Source organism: Myotis daubentonii, chromosome 1 (assembly GCF_963259705.1).
Source record: "Myotis daubentonii chromosome 1, mMyoDau2.1, whole genome shotgun sequence".
Classification (NCBI taxonomy): domain Eukaryota; kingdom Metazoa; phylum Chordata; class Mammalia; order Chiroptera; family Vespertilionidae; genus Myotis; species Myotis daubentonii.
This window is the reverse complement of record NC_081840.1, coordinates 47,489,136-47,506,087: the sequence shown is the minus strand read 5'-3', so window position 1 is coordinate 47,506,087 and position 16,952 is coordinate 47,489,136. Positions and strand designations below refer to the sequence as shown.

Here is a 16,952-nt window from a genome sequence, read left to right as displayed (position 1 = left end):
GTCTGGGGGGAGGGGGGGGGGGGGGAACGACATGTAATACTTTAAACAATAAAGAATTTAAATTTTAAGGAAGGGAGGGAGGGAGGAATTCCAGTAGGCTTACGTTGGAAACACTTGGGAAATTTGTCTTGGTCCCATTCCAGTGTGGCTAGTTACTCTGAAGGGATTTCTGAAAAGGGGCTGGGAGGGGGGTACTGGATTTAGTGGTGTCTGTATGCTATATATTTTAGAGCCACTGAATTTTGAAATATTTTAGTGCCTTTAACAGTCAGGGAAAGCCAGTGTGTTGAAATCTATGGAAGAAAGGAGCCAAGTGAGAAAGCATTTGCTAATGTCCCGTCTTCCCAGTGAGCATGGTGTGTATGGATGTGTATATACACAAATGTGGACATTCCGTGTGTAAAACAATGTACGAACATGTCCAGGAACTCCCAGGTTGACCAGAGCTTGCAGTGCACTTAGGGGTAGCTCACTACAAGGCCCTGGCTTCCTATCTGAAATCAGTATTTCAGTCTCAGCCACTTCCTGAAGGCACTACCCTCACTTCCCCCAACTCTGAACGCCTTTCACTCTCTGCCTAGGCCGAAGCCGATGTAGCTTCTCTGAACAGACGCATCCAGCTGGTTGAGGAAGAGTTGGATCGAGCCCAAGAGCGTCTGGCAACAGCTTTGCAGAAACTGGAGGAGGCTGAGAAGGCAGCAGATGAGAGTGAGAGGTGAGGACGTCTCACCCAGCCCGGTTTTTAGCATCAGCCTTTCCTCCAGGTGGACCGGGAGGGCTTCTCTGATCTTGGGGCTTAAGAATTTTGCAGTCTCTGGGTGGGATCATTTTCTCTTTTGAACCCAGGTGTAACTTTATTGGTTTTGTTCATTTAATATTAGTGGTGGAGTTATTGGTTTTGTTTATTTAACATGGGTGCTTTTAGATAAAGCACAGAGGGGCTTTCAACTCCAGAGTTAGTTACAAAGAAGAAAAAGACCCTCTTCCTGTCCTCATAGAGCTCACCAGCCAACAAGGGAGATGACGTGTAAACAAGAAATTCTAGGGATGCATAATGGTTCTTCATTCCTGCTGGCCCTGGAGCAATGAGGCATTTTAAAAAGATAACTGTTTTAGGCTTAAGTAAAAATGGGCTGTCGGTTGTCGCAGAGTCCAACAAACAGGTGGAAGAGAAAACACAGATAAAACAGAAATGTGTTCTGCAAAAGCAAATTGCTTTGGGCTTAGCAATGCTAATAAGACACTCGCACATGTAAATGCAATCAGATACTTGTTTCTTCTGAGCCTGCTTGCTCCCACTGACTTACTGCTCCAAGATCCAGCTTTGTGGTAGTGAAGGAAGACCGTGGCCACGTGGACCAGCACAACGTCATGTGTTTCAGAAGGCATTTTCTCAGCTGTTGAAGTTAATGCATTCATATCGCGTAGGAACACTCCGAGAAAGACTCCCTGAGACCAGAGAGAGCTCTACTGCTTAAGGGATGACACAGCAGTGTGGTGGCTCCAAACACTGCAGATCTGGGCTGGGACCCGGCAGGGGAACGCAGTCAATCATTTTGTCCATTTCTTCTTCCGGGAAGTGATTTTCTGCTCCCTGCCACATGGGTAAAGAGTGATTTCAGACTGTAGGATTAAAGAAGCTTTTTAGCTGAAGTTTTCAGCTCATAATTCACTGCTGCTTATTGTTTCTTCTTTAACCAAGAGTTTTGGAATTCTTTAAGATGACTCACCATCTTGAACAGTGTACACTACACATACCAGTGGTTTTGTGGCTGACTTCTTCCTGAAATACACTTGCTAATGAACCTAAAAGGTGATGATCTGAATCTGGCCATGTTAGACTTCAGAGTAAAAAGGAATGTCAGGATCTTTACTCCAGTCCCCTGATTTTACAGATGAGAAAACTAGGGCTCAGAGACTGGCCGGCCTGCCCAGCATCCCGCAGCCAACTTACGGCTGAGCCAAGAGTAGAACTCGAGTCTCCTGAAGCATATTGTAGGGCTTCATCAGAAACAGTGGCTGCTTTATCTTGCTGCCTACTTAGATTTTGGTCAGTGAATCCCATTTTAACATGAATTGTTATTCTATAAATCTGTAACATGTTGTAAGTCAGTTCACATTTTCAAAAACTTAACACCGTGCCATAGGGTCCAAACATGCATATCAGCTTAGAAGATGGTGTCAGTCCTGTCTGTCGACACCTCTGTTATGAAAGAGTTCCATTAAAAGCAATACTCATCGTTTCTTATCTCAAGTGTTAGGTTGACCCATATGAACCTGCTGTTTATACAGGTTTGCCATGGTCAAATATCAGCAATTTCATATGATTCAATCTAATATTTACATTTGTGGCTCGAGGTAAGAACAACTACCTTCTGTGTAGGAGGAAGTGTATGAAGATAAATGAGCTTTTGTTCTAACTTTGGTCCATTTTCCAGCCGAAGCTTCCCACGAGGAAAGGAAAGAAATTGCATTATTTCTGTAACAAGTAAAGCATGTTGGTCTCTCCTGTTGCCCTGCCTCCCCGTTTCAGACGGGATCCTGACACAGAACCTTTCATTTCACATTAGATTCCTGGACAGTTTCACCAGGACTGGGAGCGTGAGGTTTCACTCGCAATAAACGGAAGGATATATCTTTCTGCCTCAGCATTAGAAACTCTTGCTTCATGGCTTGGGGAAAAAAAGTAGCTGTGTGCTCTGTTTTGGTCTGCTAGTCACACTAAGCCTCCCGAACCCCTGCAGTGCAGGGTGTAGGTTTGTGGAGGTCACCTCTAAATCTGGGGTCTTGTTGCTTGTCTTCCTTTTCAGAGGCATGAAAGTCATTGAAAGTCGAGCCCAAAAGGATGAGGAGAAAATGGAAATTCAGGAGATCCAGCTGAAAGAGGCCAAGCACATTGCTGAAGATGCCGACCGCAAGTATGAAGAGGTCAGATCCTGGGGCCCAAAGCCTCTCGGACCCGCCTCCCCCACCCCCCCACCCCACCCCCACCGCCCGCAGTGGCCCGGGGGTGGGGGACAGGAGCAGGGCACACACCCTTGCATTCTTCAGTGAAACTATCAACTCGACTCCCTTGGCAGAAATGGTGGTTTTGAGAAGCAGAGTTCCTTTGTCTGCAGGACACGGTTCTTATTGGACCCTGCTGGGGGATCTAGGTTTCATCATGAAGCCGATCAGTAACACTGAGAAAGACCAAAGCTTCTCCCTCTGCCCCTCCCCTGCCCCCTAAAGACCAGGACAAAAGGTGTTGGCCAGGAGGAGGGAGCATTGCCTCCTGTGTCTGTGGAAGGAGCTCACCTGCTGTCACCATGCACACAGTTCTTGGAGCGCTTGCCCTGCATGGTCCCGTCCACGCAGCCTAGAGACATGGACCGTGTACTCACTGGGGTGATTGATCACGGAGGACATTTTCAATCTGTCCTCTCTCCTCAAGACGGCATAATTCCATTATCAGCACAGGTTCACAGTTAAGTCAGCCTCTGGTCATGTCCCCATGAACACCACTTCCTGTGATAACAGCAACATAACTGTTAGGGTTTTAGTTTGCCCGTCATGCACCGTGGCTGTCTTGACATAGCGTTGACTCTCCTTTTTATTACTGTTATGATTATTTCCATATTACATCATGCCTGTTAATTTTGAAATGATTCAGAGGATTCCTTCTCTCAGGTTCTTTCTTTCACTGAATACAGATTTGACTTCATTAGCCATCTCCCCGGCTCAAGTCATGTTAGCTTCCCTTGCTATTCTGTTGGCATTTTTAACCTCCTCCACAAAAAGGAGATTGAGGTACAGAGCTCTAAATGGATGCAGTCCTCAGGATTATTTTCAGTGTTTTCTTGGCAGCCCCTACCTCTTTGGCATAAAAATGCATCATTTCTCATCATACTGCTATTTTTGAGATTATGAATTTCATATTTCTCCCTTCTTCCACACTTTGGTTTGGCTGCTATGTAATTATACAGACTTCATCTGGGTCAGACTTAAAATGAGGCTGCCCGTTCATAATGAACCATTCTGGTCTCCTCCCATTGGCTCTCCTGGTGGAGAGCAGGTTCTCTCCAGTCCACAGGAAAGGGGATCATCTTACTTGTAGACAAGGTCTTCTAGGGGCTGATGGACCCATTCCCCACCCCACAACCCCTGACTCGCAGCTGGCAAGCCCACGATGTGTGTATGCATTGTGTTTGTCCCGCCGCAGGTGGCCCGTAAGCTGGTCATCATTGAGAGTGACCTGGAGCGTGCAGAGGAGCGGGCTGAGCTCTCAGAAGGGTAAGCGGGCCCGGCGCCAGGACGCTGTGTGTGGGGTGCTGCAGAGCAGTGACTAAACAGCATGACCTTCTGGCAGCTGCACATTTACCTGTCTCAGCTCCGGGCTCCTTACGTGCCCATTTGACATGGATGAGCCACGAGTCCAGAACACGGAGGACTTGTGTGGGGTGTCTGTGTATGAATGCGTGTATCACTGCATGCCTTACCTGCACACTGATTTTGAGAATGGCCTTGTGCATTTCCTGTGTCCACTAACAGCCAAGTTCGACAGCTGGAAGAACAATTAAGAATAATGGATCAGACCTTGAAAGCATTAATGGCTGCAGAGGATAAGGTACTGATGGCTCATGTGTGGTTTTTAGGTTTAACTCCAACCCAGACATCTTTCAGCTTCCAATACCTACTGGTTCGTTTGGTATAACAGCTGCACCTTCACTACACCCTCTGCTATCTTATATCTCGCTTTAAGTGCCGTCTTTGGGTTCTTTGTACTCCTTTGTTTTTCCTTCATAAATGCTCTTTGGTGCAGCCGAAAAAAGAAGCCAAATTATCACACTTCGAAGTTGTTGGATTTTGTCACCCTGCCTTTCTGCTTTTGCCAGGTTGGGGGGCAGTGTCCCTGACGAAATTGAGTGTTTTACTACCCGATGATTTGGCTACTTTCAGGCAGCCCTTTGTTCTCTAGGACTCGGTTCTCATTTTTTCCCATCCTTCTCCTTTTTCTCTCCTCCTTCCTTTGGCTTGTCTCCCACCCTTTCTGCCTCTGGTCGAAAACGTTAGCAAATGTGCGGAGCTCGAAGAAGAGTTGAAAACTGTGACGAACAACTTGAAGTCACTGGAGGCTCAGGCTGAGAAGGTAGGCCAGGAGCATGGTGTGGGGAAAAGGCACCGTTTAACAGCTGCTCGAAAGACACCCACTTTTTCTCTCCGGAGGCCCTGCCGATAAAAGCAGTAGTCCTTCAGGCATGTTTCGTAAATGGCCTCATTTTGAGGTGATTTCCTGATGGTTATCGAATAGCAGATTCTCTTTTTTTAATAGAGAATATATTTTATGTTGAGTAGGTGAGTCATCTGTAACAATTTAATTTAAACCCAGTGCCAAATGGATGTTATCTTGTTCTTATCCCATGTAAAACAATAGGCAGGCGAACAGGGACTGTATTGTAGTGTGCCATTTGATCTGGGAGGCTCCATTACCGCCTGAGAGATCCTCAACATCTGTTTGCTGGGCTGGCGCTTCCTTTGTATTAGAGGAGAGGAGTATAGCGTGAGCCGTGGCCTGACATCTGGAACGTTCTTTCTAATTACAGTACTCTCAGAAGGAAGACAAATATGAGGAGGAGATCAAGGTCCTTTCTGACAAGCTGAAGGAGGTAATGTTATGACTTTTGGGCAAAGCCACCTGAATTTTAAATGAGCTCATTTTCATGGAGCAGGTCAGGGCCTTTTCATTTTGAAGTTGTGCTGCTCCAAGTCAGGAATAACCAGAGGTGGTCTCGGGGTTCCCGTGCTGTGCTAGCTGCCACCTCTCACTGTGGTGACTGGCTGACGAGTGGTTTCTGGCCCAGTTTATGGATGCTGCGCTGGATTTCCATTTTCTCGTTTTTCCCTGTATTCATCACTCCTGGAAACCTAAAACATCCCAATTTTGACCGAAACAAATTGAATCATTACAGGCTGAGACTCGGGCTGAGTTTGCGGAGAGGTCAGTAACTAAATTGGAGAAAAGCATTGATGACTTAGAAGGTAAGGTCTTAAGTTTTGTTTTCACTTGAACTCTTACGGTTGAGTATCGACCTGGCAAAACGATTTTCTAGTCCAAGTGCGTTCACCTTGACATATATTCACCTTTGCTCTTGCACATTCCTCCTGTCTGTCCTTGGGGTTTCATTCTGTGGCACTAAAACTCTCGGACCTGAGTGGCCTGCTCACCAGGTGACTGAGCCACCAGACAGGGCGCACATCCGTTTGGTAACGGCAGATGCCGTCCAGTTTTACCTCACACTCCTCGGTGGGGCAAGGCTATTTTTCATTGTGGGTCAGGGGGTTGTAGGTGAGAGTGACTCCAGTATGTTTTCTGTCGATAGTAATACCTCCTAAGTATCAGATGGTATGGATTTGTTCTTAGACACAGCCCATCTTCTTCCAAGTATGAAGTCAGTGTAAGGGTTTGGGCTTTTTGTCGTTAGTTATCTTGGTACTGAAAGGAGTCGGGGATAATAGGACGTCGTATTTTGAGATTACACTTTAGCATTTCTCCCCTAAGATATTTAGGTTTTATTGTAGCACCCACTCTGTGTCACAGAAATCCTAAATGTTGAGCTCAGAGGCTTGTGAAGGGTCAGCAAAGAAAAAGAATGAAAAAATCAAGGCTAAAAAAGGTCCTGGAGGTTCGTGTAGGTGATAACCACGCTAGTAGAGAGGAGAGAATGACAAAAAGTCGCAGTCCACCCCAGGGCGGCAAAATACGCAGCCATCACTACAAAAACTACAGTGCAGAATTGGCACAACGCCACCGTAAAAAGTGTGGCTCCCCTCGCTTGTCAGACCCTCTGGACCACGAGCAGGGCGGCTTGAGTGAGAAGACCACGAGTGGTTCACATGCACTAAGACATCCATATCCCAGTGGTCTGGTCTGGTCAGCAAGGCCGTGGTTTGCAGGTGGAGCCAGATAAGGACAACAGACTAGGGTCACAAACTGTTGTTCCAAAACACTGCCCTTGTGTATTTTTTCCTCTGTTTATAGTTGCCGTTGGCTGCCTGCTGCACTGTAATTAAAATATAACTCTAGAAAAGAAAGACCTTCCATTACTCACGCAGGAGACATCCTTCTGTGGTTTTATTTAGAGCTAAACGTGGTTTACTGATATACCTACCATATTTGTTATGATTTTCATATTGCGTCGTTCTTGTTTTATTTTCTAATGGGTTTTGTTCTTTTTGTTTTTGTTTCAATTCATTTAAAAACAAAACGCACGCCTCCTGCATTGGCCACCTGCTGCGGCACCACTTCCTTCATGCATTGCCCTTTTCTTGCTGCTGTGTTGGGATGGCGCCCGTGCCACCCTCACTCACCTTCCATCTCTTGATCACTCTCCATGTCCTTGCACCTCTGCCTTCCACTTCCTGGTCATAGACGAGCTGTACGCTCAGAAACTGAAGTACAAAGCCATCAGCGAGGAGCTGGACCACGCTCTCAACGATATGACTTCCATGTAAATGCGCATCCATCCTGCCTGCTCGCATCCGTGCGCTCATGCTAATACGATAACCTCACCACTGCTCCCTTCTGGCCCTCCAGAATCTCCATCTCCGCTCCTTCCTGCTTACTCTTTCTGCATAACCTAGGCATAATCACTGGTGGTTGTTTTTTTTACTTTCTACTAATATAAAGGCCAAGTAGATTAAGTCTGTCTGTACAAGTCATTTTCCCTTCAGAATCCATTCGTTTCTCAATCTCTAGGCTGGGTTCTTCCCACAAAGCAGTGAACTGGAATGTGAATGTCTTGAGCGCTATCCTTTCAGGAAATTAAACTAGGCTCAAGTAAAATGAGAAAGCCATGCAGTTGTACAGGAACTTCCCAAAGCACTATCCAAAAATGGTTTTCTGAGATCCAATTAAATAAAATACCATTTTCAAAAAAAAGAAATATGAATTTAAGAACCCTAAAGTGTCAGATGACAGAGGCTCTGAGGGAAAGGAAATCGATCCAGTACAGCTGTAAAATATCTTCTCTTTCTCACGGTTAAGAGCTGTAGAGACATGAACCCTCTGCTGAGAAACCACGCCTTTCATTTCTGTTTTCATAAAAGGAATTAAAATACTCCTGATAAATGCCACAACTTGTGTCAAAGAAATGGGGCATAAGCAGCACAATGTGCGTTTGGGAGTTAATGGCCCGCTTTCACACTGTGAGGTAGTGAGTGCTGGAGTCAACAGTCTTGTTCTCATGAGAATCTTGAGCAGACATGACCAATTTACACACCACTAACCCAACCAAAACGTTAAGCTTACTCTGCCTCTACATCCTAACCTGGAGTGCTTCACAGAGGGTTCTCTGCGTTGTAATAATCTGGCACTGAATTCCGGATAAGCAGGAAATTTCATTTTCCTGGCCCACCTGCCCTTCCTTAGTAACCCATGCAGAAAAACGGAAGGGTGGCATGGGCCTGCTGCCTCACAGCTTATAGAGTCTCCACGTTACCCTTGGAGACATACATGACGGTCACCATGGAAACTAGAGAGCATGTCACCCTCTCTTCCTTCATTTGAAAAAGAGAGTGTGGGTCGGATGATCTGTCTCCAGGGCCTTTTCCATAAGACCATACGTGTGGTGATTCTATGTGGGAAATTTGAAGCATCAAGTATGATTAAATATTCTGAAAGATGGGTTGAGTTCAAAATTTGTTTTAAAATTCTGTTCATGGGTCTTCTTAACATGGACCCTGACCCAGAGGGGCCCCGTGATGCCTCCGGTCCAGAGCCGGGGGGCGCGGACCGGCCTCCCTCGGGCACAGCTGGCAGTGGTTTGCATGTCTGCTTCTCGCCTGTGCTTCCAGCGCTCCTCTCACGTTGGTCCGGGTTTCCTTTTTCCATTGTGCCACTTTTTTCTTTTTCTCTCACCTTTTCTCTTCATGCAGATAAGTCTCTTTGCTCCACTTCTCCCAAGACCCCTTCATCAAGCTGGGTGTCCCACCTCTCTGCGCTCCGCAGTTGGTCTCTCCTCCAGCTGACCCTGTTCTCTCTCTTAGCATCCTGCCTTCGGGCCGGGCACACCCTGCGCTTCCTATTGTACAGAAGCTCTTCAGTTCAGTGTAAAATAAACACTGTGTAAGCTATTCCTGTTTGCTATTCTTTTTACTTCACATTTTAGTTTCAACACTGAATAAAACTGCAAATCCGCTTCACGCATGTGAGGGTTAATTTTTTGGCTGCTGCTTTTTTTTTTCCCATTCTGAACATATATTAGTATCAAGAGTTTCTGAGACAGTAGTTCCTTGTGGAGCTTTTTTAAAAAATGCTAATGCCCAGCTGGAGTGGCTCAGTTGATTGAGCGTTGTCTTGGGCACCAAAAGGTTGCCAGTTCAATTCCCTGTCAGGGCACATGCCTGGGTTTTGGGTTCAGTTCCTGGTTGGGGCATGTACGGAAGGCAACCAACCAATGTTTCTCTTTCACATCAATATTTCTCTCTAAGCATGTCCTCAGGTGAGGAAATAGTCAGTCAGTCAATCTCATGCCTGGGTCCCTCTCAGAGTTTTGATTTCCAAAGGTTACAGTGAGAACCTGGGCATTTGTGTGTTTTTTAGGGATTATGATGGCTCTGGAATGGGGCCCAGATTAGAACCTTTGCACAGGACACTCCTTGTTGGAGTCGGAAGATGCACCTTGAGCAGCGTCTTCCTCTGCCAGGGGTTTAGTTGGGGATGTGGTGAGTCCTCTGCTGGTATTGGATGGCCCTGCTTCGGAGGACATGCCTGACCAATGAAGGGCTCCTGATGAAGGCTCCACAGCCATCCCACATTGCTAGGATTTTACGTGTTGGGAATGATGAACAAGAACTTGGATCAAGCTATGTAAGTTGAGGTTATCGTTGATCCTCCTTTTACAGCACAAAGAACAGTTAAAGCTTTTTAAACCTTCATTTTGATCATGAAATGACCTCTCAAATTTTCTAAATCTGATTATGTTCAAGTTGAGATTTATTTTTGTGCTCTTAAGCACATCTGTATTCTTTAGAAGAGGTACATACATAATCTTTGCAATAATAACTGGTTTGGGTCTTTTTTTAAATTTGTGGACACTTTTAAAGTATAGTCATTAGTGTTTCTTCCCCCCCCCACCACCACCCCCTCCCCCCCCCCCCAAAAAAAGTAGTGGGAATTGTTCAGAACACAATTACTTTTTATTTGGGCTTCACTATTTACTTCAAAAACAGCAATTAAGTGATTTTTTTAAAAAAAAATTAAAATCCCATAATGATGTGGACTTTTGTTTTCTAATTTCCAACATTTCTGCCTCCTCAATAGTCTAGCTGTATTTCTCCTGTGTTTTAAATATGGGTGACCTTCATCTGTTTGTGTGTAGTTTTTTGTTAGCCTAAGAGATTCGATGTACCACTATTTTATATATTTGGTATACTCAGTTTTTACTCAAATAAATTTGAACAAGCTGGAAATAATACCAGTTACTTTACAAAGACTTCAGAGCAGGTAATAAATACCCTATGAGGGCCGTAAAGTGTTTTAGTAATGGTATAGTAGACTCTTTAAAAATTAGATTCCGGACAATGTCTCTCCCTTGAGAGTGTGAAGACTTCTGTAACTTCATGTTTTACTTTTCCTGAGGCTCCATGGGCCTGCTTTTGACTATGATTCCTGCCCTGTTCTTTTTAAGTTCAGAGTCATAGAAGTGGGCTCCTCTGTGAGTAACCCTGCTTCCCGCAATAGGCAAAACGACAAGTCTGCAGGTTCTGCTGAGCATGTGCTCAGTGCGTTATGGAGGCACGTCTGTGGCTTCAAAGCCCTCCCAGAGACTTTCACGCTTCTATAAGTAGATTCTACGTGGGGAAATGGGAAACTGATAAATTGGAAAGGCAAATTGGGAATAGCCCAAGAAGGTATGGGTACAGGAGAGAGGAAATAGCCAGTTGATTTTACCAAGAAATTGTCAGAGCCCAGGCTTCCAGTTCAGAGTGCCAGGCCCTAACTCCAGCTGCTACAGGAGCCTCATTGGACCAAACCAAAGGCATGGCTGAGTCTGGGCACCAGAGGCCCCAGACATCTGGGAGGTAGTGGAGGAGGGGGAAACACGTCCAAATATATAACTGGTTCTGGTCCCTGCCCTCAGGCCACCGGGGCATACTAGCTCCAGGGTAGCTGAAAGGGGCAGGTCCCAAGGGGGAGGTGGTAGGGACAGCTGTCACGGAAGCTGAATTGACATTGATCCTCCAGATTCTCTAGGGTTTCTGCAAAGCCCTTCCATCCCACTTGGCTGAGCACTGGCTCACAGACTGAGACATCCTGCCTGCCCTTGGCAATAGTTCCCCATCTGAGAGTGTGATGTACTAGTGTGGTTAGATTTTGAAACCCCGAAACCTATGCCATATACAAGACACTGTGGAAGGAAGATAGTGGGATGTGGTAAAGAGATGAACCAGAATGTTCTTTGCCATCTTGTGGGAAGATATATGAGCGAAGTGAGTCTGAACTAATAGATGGTATGTACAGTGGAACCTCGGTTCTCGAACTTAAACTCGTTCCAGAAGGCTGTTGGAGAAGCAATTTGTTAAACCAAATCACTTTTTTTCCATTAGAAATAACGTAAATGGAATTAATCCTTTCCAAACCCCCCAAGTGATTACCTCTTTTAACCTTTCTAATATATAGTACATGTCTACTGTACGGTTTAATCTGCAAACACTTCTTTTCTTAAATTTATCGAATCATCCCCTACCAGCCTCAAAGGAATCACTTTCAGGAAATCAGCATGAGGCATCTTCGATTTTTCACATATCACTGCCTCTGATAGGCTGTCACCTGCTAGCTGCTTTTCATTTATCCAAATCAACAACAGTTTCTACCTCTTCCATTGCCTGGCATCGTTGTTTCTTTCACAACCTTAGCAACATTAGCACTCTTGACGGCCTCTTTATGTTTTAAAATTGTGCTGATCCTATTTGGCCAGCAACAAAAACATTCTCCCTTTTGTTTCCTGAGAGATGCCTTCTGTCACGATGAGGTGTCAGCCTCAAAGGGTTGTCGGGTCAAAAACCAAAGTTTGGTTCACAACAACTTGGTGGAGAACCGAATTGTTGGAGATGGGAGACGTTCAAGAACCGAGGTTTGACTGTAGTTAGAGTCAGAGAGGAAGAGAGAACAATTCTGACTGGGAGCTACCTGGAGGAGGTGACATTTGGCCAGGGTTTTGAATGTTCAGAAAATTTGGGTGAACAAAGAGGACAAGGCAAGATATACTTCCAGCTGGAAGCGTCGCCTACCATTTATAAGAGAAAGTTATAATAAGAATTGATCAGTTTCACACAGACATAGGCCTAGAGACTGGACATTTCCATTTTCCCCAGGGACAGGACTGCCAGCTTTTCGAGATCATTAAGTAGAATTTCTGGGTTCAGATTGTCACCAATGTACGAAAAAATCATGTGTCCTCCAGGTTTTTGTCATTGTCTGGGTGTCCCCTGGATCCTCATATGTAGACTAACTCCTGTGCTTGGCTTCCTTGCCATGTGGAGCAGATTACATGGCAGCCTGTAAAATTTATATTATGCTGATCTCCGTGTAGATGTTTGAGGTTTTGTTCACTTTATACACATCCATCTAGCTCCAAACATAAATACCATCTTCAAGAAGTAAAGATAAATTTTAAGTCAGTTTTGAGTGGAGATAAGTTCCGATATTTGGCTATTTGAGTAGGTTGTCACGCACCCTGTATCAGAACTGGGCAAAAGTTCAGAATGTGCACCCTGCATCATGGGGATTGGAGGACAGGGAGCTCAGTTCTGCATTTCAAAAAGTGTTAATGCAGCAATGGTAGCCCCTCTTGGGACTACCTGAAAGAAAAGCCAGCCCTCGGAGTGGAGATGAAAAGGGTAAGAGGTGAGCGGATATGGGCAGGTGGAGGTTTCGCCATAGATCTCCACTAAGCGCAGCAAGGAGTGGATGCCGTGCTGGGCTCACCTCCAGCCCTGCCTGGGTTCCTCAGGCTGTTGCCAGAAACTCGATTCGGCTCAGTTCATGTAGTGGTGGTAGCGAGGTGGAAGAAGAAACTACATTCTCTCTTCTTCCTACTCTGTTGCTCCCTTTCCTTCCCCACCCCTCCCACCAAGAGAGAAATCCTGGCTCTAAGCCTGCCAGGCCTTTACCATCCACCTTCCTGGGCACAGGACAGATGACCATGGGGTAAGGGTAACCTGTCCAGCAAGTAACCAGTGCCGGAGGCATCTCTGTTCTGTCTGTTAACTCCCTTTCTCCAAGTCTAGCTAACCTCTCTTCTTCTGCCTCTTCTCTTCTGCTAACCTGCTTGCTGACCTGTACAGATGAACTCTATCAACAACTTGAGCAAAACCGCCGCCTAACTAACCAACTAAAGCTGGCCCTGAATGAGGATTAAACTTAAGTGGGAAAGAACTTGGGCTGAATTCTAGGAATGGAGCCCATGGTCAGGAATCTAAGACTGTTATACCTTCAACTGTAGGGTTGCTTCTGTAGAAATGAACATGGAAGGATTCAGCTGAAATGCTGGTCTTGCCTGCATTTTCCTCTTATATCTGGAATATTTCAGTTCTCTTTAATCCTGAAATAGTTTTTATGGTAAAATACAATCATTGTGTATATGAATAAATATTCATAACAATCAATTTAGCACTCCTCTTTGCAACAGAAGGTCCTCTTGTTTGAATTGATACATAATGAAGACCTCAAAAAAATTGTTTTCTATTTCCTACAGAGAACTGAGTCCTACTTTAAGTTAGAAAACCAAAGCAGAGGGGTGTGCATGTGTATAACTATATACATACATATATTATATGTGGGGTGTAATATATATAATATGTATATTCCTATTACATACTCATATTCCTAACTTCTAATATCTGGTATAGTGTTTGAAATATTATTAAATGTACCTATGCTTGGGCAAAATAGCTTTTGAAAGCAGGAGCTCATGTCAGAAGTCCCTGATTGTCTGAAAGGTATGCTTTTATTCAGTCTAACGGTGTTGCTGGAATCTAGTGAGAATGTCATGTGATAATAAATAGAACACTGTAAGAATAGTAAGAGAATGTCCTACTGAAGTGTGCATGAAACATGTTGATAACTTTTTTTAATGAGCAACCAAAATAAATCATTTCAAAAGTTGTCAGAAAACCTAATTTATGTCATCTGTTTTCTGTGAGATTGTGTTACAGCACAACTCCCAGACCATTAACTGCCTGTAACTCAGACGTGTTTGCTGTCATTAACTTCGTGCTGCCAGCACCTCTCCCTGTTCCCACAGCGCACGGCCCGTGGACCTTCACCAGCCTCACCTGCGTGTTGTTCTCAGGGTGGAGTGCTGGTGGGGGTCACCCGGCCGCTCTGTGAGAGCCTTCTGTGCCTGTAGTTCCTCTGGGTTGCAGACGGCTTCCCTCTCCGTAGGTCCTTGTCTGGAAATGAGGAATGTCTTACAAGCATGCCTAGTCCTAATCATCTCATCCTGTGTTTGTGATTGATGTTTGCCTGCCTGAATGTACAAACCACCATTGTGTCCAAAGTGCAGCTATTCATGACTTAATTTTCTAATCCCACCACAGAGAAAGTGGCTCATGCCAAAGAAGAAAACCTTAGTATGCATCAGATGCTGGATCAAACTTTACTGGAGTTAAACAACATGTGAAAACCTCCTTAGCTGCGACCACATTCGTTCATGTTGTTTTTGTTGCTTTTTGTCTTATTTTGTGTTTTTGGGTTTTTTTTAACACCGTGCTTACCATGAAACCCCTTAAATGCATTTTTATTTACTTTTACCACTGTCACAAAAACACCCACAAGTACGGCTGCATCATGGGGTGGGGAAACACACACACACACACACACACACACACACACACACACACGAAGGCAGGCCCCGTCAGAGCGAGGGCGATTTCAATGTGCCATTTCCCAGGTTGACGTTGCCACACTTCCTAGAGAGTTTAGCAACACGGTATGCTTAGTCAGTCTAGCAATCCTCACTGGAGCAGAAAGATTCCCACTCAGAGTGCCAACGACTTAATCAATAGGAAGATTACTGTTGGAAACAATCAGGTGTGGATTGGTGCTACTTGAAACAAAAGGTCCCACTGTGGTCTTTTGTTCAATGTTGTACAATTTAGAATTCTGTCCAACACTAATTTATTTTGTCTTGAGTTTTACTTTGAGACGAGACTATGGATTCTGTGTGTCCGAATTCATTAAAGCCAAGAGTTTGTAAGCCACACTGCTCTTTCAGGACTTCTATTTCCTTCTTATCGGCACACTTGGAGCTCATTTCCATTCGTAGGATAGCAGGCAATGTGGATTTCCACTCTTTCTGTGTCCTCATGTTAAAGTGGAAATTTAGGCACTACATTCAATTGATAAAGAAAAAAACATTTTCTTAAGAGTGATAACTACAGTAGCTCCCCTCCCTTTATCCACGGGGATTATGTTCCAAGACCCCTAATGGATGGATGCCTGAGACCGTGGGTAGTACTGAACCCTGTATGCTATGTGTGGTTTCCTGTACATACATTCCTTTTCACTTGGGGGAGCACTTTACAGCTTCTCTTTGGCATATCTGAATTGCCAGCATCACCACTCTTGCACTTTGGGGCCATTAAGTAAAGTAAGGGTCACTTAAACACAAGCACTGTGATACTGAGATGGTCAATCTGTAACCAAGATGGCGACCAAGTGCCTAAAGGGCGGGGATCGTAGAGTGTGGGTGCTGGACCAAGGGATGATGCATGTCCTGGGCGGGACAGGACGGGACCGCGCAAGATTTCAACACGCTACTCAGAACGACGCGCAATTTAAAACGTATGAATTGTTTATTTCTGAAATCTTTCACTTAATATTTTCCAACCATGGTTGACCTCAGTTAACTGAAACCAAGGACCACGAAACCGCGGATAAGGGGGGACTACTGTACATAAAGACATTGTATAATGATATGGAATAAAATGCACATTGTAGGACATTTTCTAAACTTGGCAGTCCTGTCGTTTGTATGTTTTTACTTTGTCAACTTTAGATCATGTGATCAACCTACCTTCTCTCATGAGTGGTTTCTTAAAGCAAAACAATAAACCAAAGTCAGGGGAAAACTGGGTTCCATGTATTATCCTCCCAAAAATATTCGAGGCAACATCTCCTTTGGTCTGTTCAAGTGGCCAGCAAGCTGAAAAGACCCTTCCCCAAAACCTTTCTCCGTGTTGTTGGTGTTAATCTGCATACACATAGAGGCCTTTTGTAATTTTACTGGTTTGGAGATTGTCCCTCAAATATGAGCTAAATCTTCAGCAGTGGCATATACACACATCAACAGACTGGGTTGAGCACCAAACCTGCGCTCTCTACCAGCAGTGTGATTCTACTTAGAAATATTGGTTTAAGAGCCTTTTTGATTTTCTGCTTTGTAACAGTTCTAAATTCCAATACATCTTGATTTCCTCAGACTTGGAAACTGAAAATATCATAGGCTGTTTGACTTTAAGCAAACAAACAAAAAAGGGTTACAAGCACTGGTAGTTGGCCGGACTTGTGCTGCGCGGAGAAGAGGGACATCCCCATGAAAAGCAGACATGGTGGACTAGAAATAAAACGCGTTGGGATGCTTGGGTAATGGTTTCTCTGTGGCTGCTCTTCCAAGCCCTTCGATCAGGTATTTTCACAGAAAAAAAGTGTAAGGTGAATAAACGCTCTGGGTCTCACCTCTTGACCACCATAGGCTCCCCCCTGCCAGTCCTCACTAAACGGACACCTCTCTGCCCACCCTAGTCAGAGGCCTTTTCTAAACCCAGCACTCTTGCACTGTGGGAGCCAGATCTGGCTTCCTCTTTGCTAGCTGTCTAGCCTGTCGGGTCCCTGAATCTGAGATTCCTCATCTCTGAAAGGGGGAGATTAGTACCTAGCTCTTTGGTGATGATTGTAGAGTTCAAATGGA

The 16,952-nt window shown here is 44.9% G+C and overlaps 1 protein-coding gene across 26 annotated transcripts in view; it reads left to right on the top strand.

Annotated features, from left to right (window-relative positions):
• Positions 1 to 15,995, top strand: part of TPM1 (tropomyosin 1) — a 30,269-nt gene extending 14,274 nt beyond the window's left edge. For 4 of the 26 annotated variants that reach the window (XM_059699284.1, XM_059699419.1, XM_059699264.1 and 1 more), the window contains 7 exons: positions 582 to 715; positions 2,811 to 2,928; positions 4,202 to 4,272; positions 5,053 to 5,128; positions 5,583 to 5,645; positions 5,949 to 6,018; positions 14,581 to 15,995. In XM_059699284.1, coding sequence (XP_059555267.1) covers positions 582 to 715; positions 2,811 to 2,928; positions 4,202 to 4,272; positions 5,053 to 5,128; positions 5,583 to 5,645; positions 5,949 to 6,018; positions 14,581 to 14,663 — 615 coding nt within the window. In that variant the 3' untranslated portion in view covers positions 14,664 to 15,995. Of the gene's footprint in view, positions 1 to 581; positions 716 to 2,810; positions 2,929 to 4,201; positions 4,273 to 4,530; positions 4,607 to 5,052; positions 5,129 to 5,582; positions 5,646 to 5,948; positions 6,019 to 7,408; positions 7,492 to 8,913; positions 9,112 to 13,326; positions 14,161 to 14,580 lie in introns of those variants that run through there. The other 22 variants (XM_059699308.1, XM_059699290.1, XM_059699380.1 and 19 more) reach the window with 9 other exon arrangements.
• The last annotated feature ends 957 nt before the right edge of the window (positions 15,996 to 16,952 follow it).